Consider the following 10,751-nt stretch of genomic DNA (forward strand, 5'->3'; position numbering starts at 1 on the left):
AGAGAAAATCCCTGACCCCTCCGGGAATCGAACCCGGGAACCCGGGCGTGGGAAGCGAGAACGCTACCGCACGACCACGAGATGCGGGCTTTTGACAGTTTAACAGTTCTCATAATAATTTCTCAGACGAGCGCAACTGAAAAAGTATTGCACAAAAAGACTGAGAACGATTTGTAATAATTTTTGATTCATGTTCCGTCGGGTGCCACATAAGAAGAGTGCGTTAAAGTAATAATCTGACTGGGCTAAATAAACAACAAATATTAAATAAAGTAAATTGATATACACACATCCGTGTCAACATAAATTGTGCGTCGAAATCTGTAGAAGGGAGAAAATGATACATAAAATTATAAAATGGAATACGAATGATGTTCTGTCGCCCTTCAAAGGAGCGACAGGAAAGAATCTGATAATTGCACGAACATAACCTCATTGATTTTCAGTTGTGAGATATCGGTTAAAACAAGAAACACAACATCATGCTCGATGAAAGCCAAAACAAGTTTGCATATCGACGCTTTTTTACTTTAATTTACACGAAAACAATAGGATTACATACTAAAAACATATGTAGCCTTCACAGACCTCTCCAACGCCTTTCATACAATTCTATGTAACAATCTGTGGAACATACTACAACAAAGAGCAATACAAGGTAGTCCAGGTGAAGTGTTAAACGTATTTTCAGGAACAACGTTATTTTAATATCGATGACAAGATTGTGTGTCCTACAGATCCTCTGTTTTAGATATGTCATCGTTGACAAGTCTGGAATGGCAGAACAGGTGCATCAGTCGACGACATGACTGGGAATAGTATTATCAATTAAATGCGTGCTATATATCTTAGAGATCTGGTCGGGCACGCAGATGTAACCTGTTACTTATACTCACACAGAACTTTTATGTGATTAACAGCTCACAGTTGTAGTCCTTAAGTCACTGAAGAACGCTTGACAGGGCTTTCATCTGGTCATCGTGAGAAGTGATGAATGAATACACAGCATTGTGCAACGGAACCTTGCTCTTAGCTCTAAAGGAATTACCAGAAGACCAAAACACACCAGTCACCGAGTCGCTCTTGATAATGAACGAAGCAGACGAAATGAATTAAAATTTGTGCTGCGGCCGGGACTCGAACCCGAGTCTTCTTGCTTGCTGCAGCACAAATTTTAATTCATTTCGTCTGCTTCGATCATTATCGCAGATAATAAAAAGAGACTTAAATGTCCCAGGGAAACATTTAATTATAAGAGTCGCTCTTAGTTTATTTTCACGAATCTTCAAATGAAGCATTCTACGTGACAGAGACAATAGAGTGGATTCACAGTTGATACTGAAGACCTATTCTCAGATTTTTTAGGTCCTTTGTTTCACTCACCATCTTCGTAAGCTTGTCACGTTAATTTAAGAGGGCACTTACAATACAAACTGCGGAATATAGCTTTTTTAATATTCCTTCCAACTATAAAAGCGACTAGAAAATGTACAGAGGTTTATCACTGTAGTCGGATACAACCAGATTGCTTTCCTTCTGTTTATGCCTGTCATCAAACATACAAAAGGTGCAGTCCCATTCACTACAGGAAGTGGAACCTTCTCTTGGTCGTTCTGTATGTGCACCTCGTTAGCGACAGTACTCGTATTTTCCTGCAGATAAGACGTTCATTAGCGAATTATCTGAGAGTCCGCTGACACTGACTCATACGTGGTTGATATTCACCGAGACCATAAGCCATCATATGATGCGCATGCTTTACATTTGTGCCGTTTGCGCACAAGTCGCCCAGGGAAGCATGCCGGGTCGTATCCGTCAAGAATTCTTCTAGCTTGTCCCACATATGTGGAGTTACTACGTACGGTGGTCCACTAATCGGCAGTGGAGTGCAGAGTGGAAAAGCTCTGCGAACTCGGTGAAAGCATTCGTGCCTACATCTCTGAGATACTGTTCAAAATGGTTCAAATGGCTCTGAGCACTATGGGACTCAACTGCTGAGGTCATTAGTCCCCTAGAACTTAGAACTAGTTAAACCTAACTAACCTAAGGACATCACAAACATCCATGCCCGAGGCAGGATTCGAACCTGCGACCGTAGCGGTCTTGCGGTTTGAGACTGCAGCGCCTTTAACCGCACGGCCACTTCGGCCGGCTGAGATACTGTAGCTGAAGACAACGGGAATCTATCATAAAAGTAATGTCTATTGAACGACTCGGTAAAAATTTAAAGGAACACGAAATTTCCCGTCCTGTTCCAACTATGTTGGAAGTGTGTATTATCTTGTTACGACCTGTCGGTGAAAAGCGATTGCCATATGTATCTCTGCAGCTGTAACGTAAGTCGATCCTCCTTGTCCGTCTGGACAAACTAAACACCTGATGTGCCTGTGGCGCATCGCATATAATTCACATAGTTGAAATGTAAGATGTTCAAATGTGTATGAAATTTTGTGGGACTTAACTGCTAAGGTCATCAGTCCCTAAGCTTACACACTACTTAACCTAAATTATCCTAAGGACAAACACACACACCCATGCCCGAGGGAGGAGTCGAACCTCCGCCGGGAAAATGTAAGATGGAATAACAATTGTGATCATCTGCAATTGAATGCTGGACAGCTGTCGCATGCAAACGTCTTTCTCGTTCAATGGAATTTCACGCGCAAATTAAGGACCCTCACGAAGCTTTAAGTTGCTGCTGGTTTCTCTAACTTTCTTTGAAACTTTCTTTCAGGAGGTTGACTCAGTCCGCAAGTCGTGCGTAGGGGATTTAATAGATAGAGCAATTTTCGCCAATGGGTGAGTCCAAGTTAGATTTCCAGAACGTCCCACATCTTTAACTTCTCACAGTTGATAAATGCAGCGTCTTTTCTCTCAAAACTGAAACTGTTTAATCTTTGCATATCACTTATTTAGAAGTGATTTTACTAACAGATATTTAGCAAACAAGATATTTCACATACAGAACATCTGACACCGGGAATGTGTAATTTGTAAATACACTACTGGCCATTAAAATTGCTACACCATGAAGATGACGTGCTACAGACGCGAAATTTAGCCGACAGGAAGAAGATGCTGTGATATGCAAATGATTAGCTTTTCAGAGCATTCACACAAGGTTGGCGCCGGTGGCGACACCTACAACTGATGACATGTGGAAGGTTTCTAACCGATTTCTCATACACAAACAGCAGTTGACCGGCGTTGCTGGTAAAACGTTGTTGTGATGCCTCGTGTAAGGAGGAGAAATGCGTACCATCACGTTTCCGACTTTGATAAAGCTCGGATTGTAGCCGATCGCGATTGTGGTTTATCGTATCGCGACATTGCTGCTCGCGTTGGTCGAGATCCAATGACTGTTAGCAGAATATGGAATCGGTGGGTTCAGAGGGTAATACGGAACGCCGTGCTGGATCCCAACGGCCTCGTACCACTAGCAGTCGAGATGACAGGCATCTTATCCACATGGCTGTAAAGGATCGTGCAGCCACGTCTCGATCCCTGAGTCAACAGATGGGGACGTTTGCAAGACAACAACCATCTGCACGAACAGTTCGACGACGTTTGCAGCAGCACGGACTATCAGCTCGGAGACCATGGCTGTGGTTACCCTTGACGCTGCATCACAGACAGGAGCGCCTGCGATGGTTCAAAATGGCTCTCAGCACTATGGGACTCAACATCTGAGGTCATCAGTCCCCTAGAACTTAGAACTACTTAAACCTAACTAACCTAAGGACATCACACACATCCATGCCCAAGGCAGGAATCGAAACTGCGACGTAGCGGTCGCACGGTTCCAGAATGAAGCGCCTAGAACCACTCGGCCACACCGGCCGGTTCTGCGATGGTGTACTCAACGACGATCCTGGGTGCACGAATGGCAAAACGTCATTTTTCGGATGAATCCAGGTTCTGTTTACAGCATCATGAAGGTCGCATCTGTGTTTGGCGACATCGCGGTGAACGCACATTGGAAGCGTGTATTCGTCATCGCCATACTGGCGTATCACCCGGCGTGACGGTACGGGGTGCCATTGGTTACACGTCTCGGTCACCTCTTGTTCGAATTGACGGCACTTTGAACAGTGGACATTACATTTCAGATGTGTTACGACCAGTGGCTCTACCCTTCATTCGATCCCTGCGAAACCGTACATTTCAGAAGGATAATGCACGACCGCATGGTGTAGGTCCTGGTCGGGGCTTTCTGGATACAGAAAATGTTCGACTGCTGCCCTGGCCAGCACATTCTCCAGATCTCTCACCAACTGAAAACGTTTGGTCAATGGTGGCCGAGCAACTGGCTCGTCACAATACGCCAGTCACTACTCTTGATGAACTGTGGTATCGTGTTGAAGCTGCATGGGCAGCTGTACCTGTACACGCCATCCAAGCTCTGTTTAACTCAATGCCCTGGCGTATCAAGGCCATTATTACGGCCAGAGGTGGTTGTTCTGGGTACTGATTTCTCAGGATCTATGCACCCAAATTGCGTGAAAATGTAATCACTTGTCAGTTCTAGTATAATATATTTGTCCAATGAATACCCGTTTATCATCTGCATTTCTTCTTGGTGTAGCAATTTTAATGGCCAGTAGTGTATAATTATATGCTGCAACCACGCAGACAAGAAACGACTGTTATGCGCAGTACAGTATTTTACTAATTCGTTTGTCAGATTCAGGCAGAAGAAAGAGCGGGAACTACGAGTGATTCACTGCCCCGCGCTCCATAAGTGTGTGATGGGGAATGATAGTCGCTTGCCTGCTAATCAACACAGACATGTGATGTGAACCCGTGTGTTACAGACAACTTGTTAGGATACAGTGCGCATTTTGGGGGTCTCATTTAAACGGTTTTGGTTTCACAGAGTTAATAACGATACAGTTATGCGTTAAAGTCATTGCTGAAGCAACGTTTACTTTCATGCAAATCAGTATATTTAAAAATATATACATATATTATCACAAGTATGCTGATTAAGGTAAAAAAAAAGGTAACACGGTTTGAACTCCGTAATTTACTAGGAAGGATCTTACTTAACGTGCCTGTAAGGGGGGGGGGGGGGGGCACCACTTTACCGTAGAGTCTGAATTACAGTTCGGTTTGGGGTTTCCATATGTTTATATAGAAACTCCAGTCAGAGCTACCGTCTGAGGAACAGATAACAGAGTGTTAAAAATTACTTGCACTGTTCAGTCACAGAGAATACTGTTTGGAGGTAATAAAACTAGTGAACACAAAATTGGACAGGGGAGGGAAAGGGAACTACGCTATCACCTCTCTTGTGCTAGTCATCGATGACTGTCAATTCTAAAAAAAGTAGAGTCAAGAGATCAATTGCTATTTAAATTTATAATCTCGTTGTCATTAACGATTGGAGAGAAACTTGTCCCATAAATGGTGTGCCATTGATTCACAGTTCGGTTCGGAACCCAATCGCCCTATTTAAGCCCTGAGAATGATGGTGGTGGTAGTGTCCCTTCTCTGGTATTTCTTTTTACTGGATGGAAACCTTTGCATGTTCCATACCTTCTGTCGCGCAGAGAGGAATGTCTTGGAGCTAAGTCGACTTGTCATCGTACTTGACAGCCGGTGAGTTACACAGCGTCACGACAACACGACAAACAAATAAACATCTGCAGATAGCGAAAGAGTATTTCACAACAACGACCGGTGTAGGAGACTTAATGTTTTAGACCCCACATAGAGGTCCTACTGGTGTAGATGTTCGAACAACCTCAAGAAACTGTTACTTTTTTTTCAACACGACGCATTTGCTACATTATTTCAGAGATCAGAGCAACAAAAAAGAGAAGGCGTCCCCAGAATCATTAGGATAAAAATTGGGAAGCCACTAACGACTGTTGAGTCTTACTCTTTGTAAACAGTAATGGTCTTACACTTTTAGAATCCGGAGGACATAAAAACGACAGTTTACGAGACATCACTGCCAAGTACGTGCTTGGCTATAAAGGAAGTAAGTAACAATTCTGGTTCCAAAGAAAGTACGCGTAGATGCTGACAGGCGTGAATATTACGAAATCATCAGTTTGATAAGTCACGATTCCAAATTACTGACTAGAATTATTCGCAGAAGAACGGAAAGGCTGATGGAAGCTGACCTCGGCGAAGATTAGTTTGGTTTCCGGAATAATGTAGGTCCATGCGAAGCAATACTAAACCTACGAGTTGTCTTAGAAGATAGAAAAAAGTAAGACAAGCCTATCCTTATAGCATTTCTGGATTTAGAAAGGTCTGGGCAATGTTGAATGGATATACTCTTTTAAATTCTGAAGTAGCAGGGATGAAAATACAGGTACCTAAACTTTACTTACAATTTTCATAGAAGCGAGACTGCAGTGAAAGAAGCGTACTGCAGTGTATTCAAATTAAATCAGGTGATGCCGGGAGAAATATGTTAGGAAACGAGACGCTTAAAATAGTAGATGTATTTTGCTATTTGGGCAACAAAATAACGGACGATGAGCGTAGTTAAGAGGATGTAAAATCCAGATTGGCAACAGTGAGACAACTTTTTAAAAAAAGGAAATTTGTTAACATCGAATGTAGATTTGAAGGTTTCGAAGTCTTTCCGTGTACTGTACAGCAGTGAAAAGTGGGCGAAAAAAAAAGGTTAGACAAAAATGTGGTGCTACAGAAGAATGCTGAAGATTAGAGGGGTAGATCGGATAACTAGTGCACAGGCACTGAAACGAATTAAAGGGAAAAGAAAGTTACTGATAGGACCCATCCTAAGGCATCAAAGAATCGTCGATTTGTTAACTGAGGGAAGTGTGGGAGTTAAAAATTGTAGACGGAGGTCAAAGACTGACTACTGTAATCAGGATCAAATGTATATAGGTTACAGGAGTTATCAGGAGGTTAAGAGGCTTGCACAGGATGGAGTGAAGAACTGCATCAAACAAATCTTCGGACTGAAGACAACAAAAACAAGGAAAGATACAAAACTGTATTTTAATCTTGAGGATGCCAACTTACGGTGTTCCTTAGGTGACTGTCGACATTATGGCCTACAGGTTTGGACTCTGCTGCGTTTCAGAGCAGAGACAAGTGTAACATCATGGAGCCTTCACATAGTGATTATGTTTGCGCTGGTGTCTCCAGTTTCAAGACCACCATTACGGAAGTTTGGAGGTGGAAAAAAGTAAACCACCTTTACAAGTGTACGTTTGCCACGAGTTCTGAATGACGTAGATTTATTTTTTAAGAAAATGATGACTGTTAGGTCTTGATATCCCGTCGTCCATAAGATTAAGACAGGGAAAAGGTTAGGATACAGCAAGGATGATAAAGGCATCGGTAGAAACCAATCTATCAGTCACCCTAAGTGATTCAGGGAATTAATGGGACATCTAAGCCATGATGGCTCGACGGGAATTTCAGCACCACTGCTTCTCCTGAATGCGAGTCCAGTGTGTTAACCATAGCTCCATTGGTATTTTTTAGTGAAATCATGTTGCAATAATAAATGAAGACCTCTCTCACAAACTAATTTTGACCCAAGTTGATTAATTGCTGCAGTAATAGGTTGATCTGATTCTCTCCTGTCGCTAGGCCTATCAACTCCACTCTTCTCTTAGGGGGGACAAGAAGATCTAACTAACTTAGCGTAGGAATTGCTTCGCCTGAATCGACTGCGAGTGAGCTATTAAAAAAATCTAGTGAAAGATACAGTCGTGTGCATTGTTTCATATTGTGCTGAAGAAAATAGACGTGAACTATTGAAATTGGTGCTCTTTCTATTAGATAGGAAATTGCTCTCTTCCTTTTCGCTCGGGATTCGGAGTGGTTACAGTTATTCTGAAAGATGATTACAGTTATTCTGAAAGTTCACTTGTCGGCATCACTCACTAATGTCCTATTGATTCACTTGACAACGCTTAACTGAGTTTTCATTCACTACTTTATACAGAACCAAAGCCCTTTAAGGTACGATACTGGAACACAACATCATGTTGGAGTTTCTAATTTCAATAAGTAAACAACAAGTTGGAATAAGACATGTTTGCGTTCGATAAAAATGTAGTGGAAACGTTTTGGTGTAAGACAATTGGACGATGGAAGCCTACACTTACAATAAACTTATTGAACACCATACATTTACGAAACATTGAATAAGAGAGTAGCACTGCGATAGGCAAGTGGAAATTTCATGCGAAATGTAGTTTGTTTTAAATATTTTGAGGCTTAAGGTTACTCAGAGAAGTAATTATCAGAGCCCATATCGGTTTACGTAGTTTATATTACATTATACACGTCTCTGCACGTGAAATACCAGAAGAAGTCAAACCAGTGCAGTGCTGATGAGGTTTTTTGTGACAATAGTATGATGCATATCTGTAATGGGACTCTCGACAATCTTGCATATTTATCAGCAAGGAAACTGAAACAAGAGACACAACAAGTTTTTTTGTAAGGTCGCATGCACTGTACAGTGAGAGGTCAAACACCGGTGTGTCGTTGCTGTATTCATGACCATTTACATAGTTGTCTGTTACGCCATTGTATGTTTCTTACGCTAAACGTCTGGATGGACTCCACTGTTAGGCTTATGATGCATTATAAAAACTATTTTGAATTAATATGGCACCACTTAAATCTTATCAGATCTTACCCCTGAGAACGCCTGTTTCTTTCTTTGTAGGGAGCATCCCTTATAAATCGGGAGAAAATTACCTACGTAAGCTTGGGCGAGCGTCTTAAATAGTGAGGAAATATAGTCGCCTTAATTAAGGAAACCTTATCGTTTCTAGCAGCTCTTCATAATCTTCCCTTAAGAAGTAAACGTGAGAGTTGTACTATGAAAATGTCTTTCTCGATCTTCATTACTTGATATCAAATTAGTAGGGCAGATTGTTGTTCCTAAAGGATAGTGTACCTAGGAACATATGATGTTTTATGTCGGTACTTCAATTCTATGACTGATTTTAGAATAACATCAAGAGGAATGCCTTATAGTAATGATGGAATACTGACACAGGATTACTGGTCGAGGGTAAAAAACAACATAACGTGACTACCAGCTGTAATTTCATAACACTGATTACGCCCCTGGGCGTTCCGGAGAAAATAAACGTTATGAAGATAATGTAATGGTGGAACGAGTTAATAATAATGAGCCAGATGCAGGTGGATAGGGTTGACAGTGAACCTAAGCAGGCAAGGACAGATACCTACTTGTGGGCAGGGACTCGAGGACGTCCTCTGGGTGCGCAGACTGTGGCGGCGCGCTATTGCCCTGCTGTGGCGGCATTCTGTAGCTGTTGGTGTGTCTGTGGCTGCTGCACGGGACACTGTGAGGTGGGCGTCCGCCGCCGCAGCTGTTATATGGCAGGCAGGCCAACGATGACGCCGGCGCCGCGCCGCTAGATGGCAGATCGGTGCCACAGTCCGTGGGGCGCCGAGTACGCCGGAACGCCGGACGCGTCCCGCTGCGCACACTCTGCCCCTGACATCAGCTACGGTAATCCTTTGAGATACTACTGTTTTCCTCCCAGCGGCGTCCGGTACTATCGAAAAGCTTCTGCCGCCAACAAATGCCGCAGGTTCTCGTGCCTGAAATTAAGCAAGGATTGCATCGATTAGCCTCTATTTAGGGAAGGCGAATGGCCGACTTCGGTTAATAAACTCCCAATAGGGAGGCTGCTAGGAAAGTGTGGTTCATCTGTAAAGAGCCCGCATGTAGGACATTAGTGGGACGTTCTTTCCGTGGAAGAACCGATGTTTGAAGCTGACTGCAGAACGATTCTACCGCCGCCAACCTCATTTCGCGTAGGGATCACGAAGATAAAATATGAGTATCCTCCGCCACACACCGTACGGTGGCTTGTGGAGTATGTATGTAGATGTAGATAATTAATATCAGGATAACAGCCGCCACAGATATCATCGCACGCAATCGTCAGCGACGTAGGGACAGTAGGTAGTGTCACGTCCCCTCTCCGCCGCGTGCTGGTGTTGTCGACGCCGTGGAGCTGTTACTGCTACAGCTCGGTCGGTGGAGTCGAGACGCGATGCGCGATGATGGATGTCTCCGTCGGTTAACGAGAGACAAGATCTGAAAAAGCTCTTAATAAATCGTTCCTCGCTTAATAATTAAAGTTTGACTGAGAGTCCGCACAGTTTCTTTATTAATGTGAACTGCGCACTCAGATTGTCTCTTATGGTCTGAAGTTGAGTTATTACGTGCCCGGTTAACACTTTAGTGCAGTAATTGATGAATCTTCCCTCATGCGCATCGCCCACATCACCAAAAGCGAGGAAAAAGTTCAATTGCAGATCGTGTTGGTCGTTGTTTGTTCGTTGCTAAGTACAATTGTTCGCTCTGTATGACGTGAGATCCACAGATACTCTTTGACAATGTCTTAATTATCTTGCGTCGTAATATTATGTATGTCCAAACCTTCCTTGTCACAACTAACAGTCCACCAACTTACTTCCAAGTTAAATAGTCACTGTTCATTAACTTTTGATGGGCAATTACAAGATATTCATAGAATGATGAAGGCAAAACGTTGAATTTCCACTTTTGATGATCAATTTGAATGTTCCTTTTCGCTAAATACTTTATAAACATCACGCCACACGCACACGCGGTTAATTAGCACTTTTCAGTTCTATTAGTTTCAAGTATCGTGACAGTTACGACAGCTTTAACCCTCGGCGTAATTGTATCTTCTTCATGTATTCGTGTCAATGTCTCCTACTCGAGACTAAACGTG

At 42.8% G+C, this 10,751-nt stretch overlaps 1 protein-coding gene across 1 annotated transcript in view; it reads right to left on the minus strand.

The window, feature by feature from the left end:
* Nucleotides 1–9,313, minus strand: part of LOC126455942 (sodium-independent sulfate anion transporter-like) — a 173,586-nt gene extending 164,273 nt beyond the window's left edge. Inside the window, exon 1 of the mRNA XM_050091700.1 lies at nt 9,208–9,313. Coding sequence (XP_049947657.1) covers nt 9,208–9,283 — 76 coding nt within the window. The 5' untranslated portion in view covers nt 9,284–9,313. The remainder of the gene's footprint in view (nt 1–9,207) is intronic.
* Nucleotides 9,314–10,751: the final 1,438 nt, after the last annotated feature.

The sequence above is a fragment of the Schistocerca serialis genome, chromosome 2, assembly GCF_023864345.2.
Source record: "Schistocerca serialis cubense isolate TAMUIC-IGC-003099 chromosome 2, iqSchSeri2.2, whole genome shotgun sequence".
NCBI lineage: Eukaryota > Metazoa > Arthropoda > Insecta > Orthoptera > Acrididae > Schistocerca > Schistocerca serialis.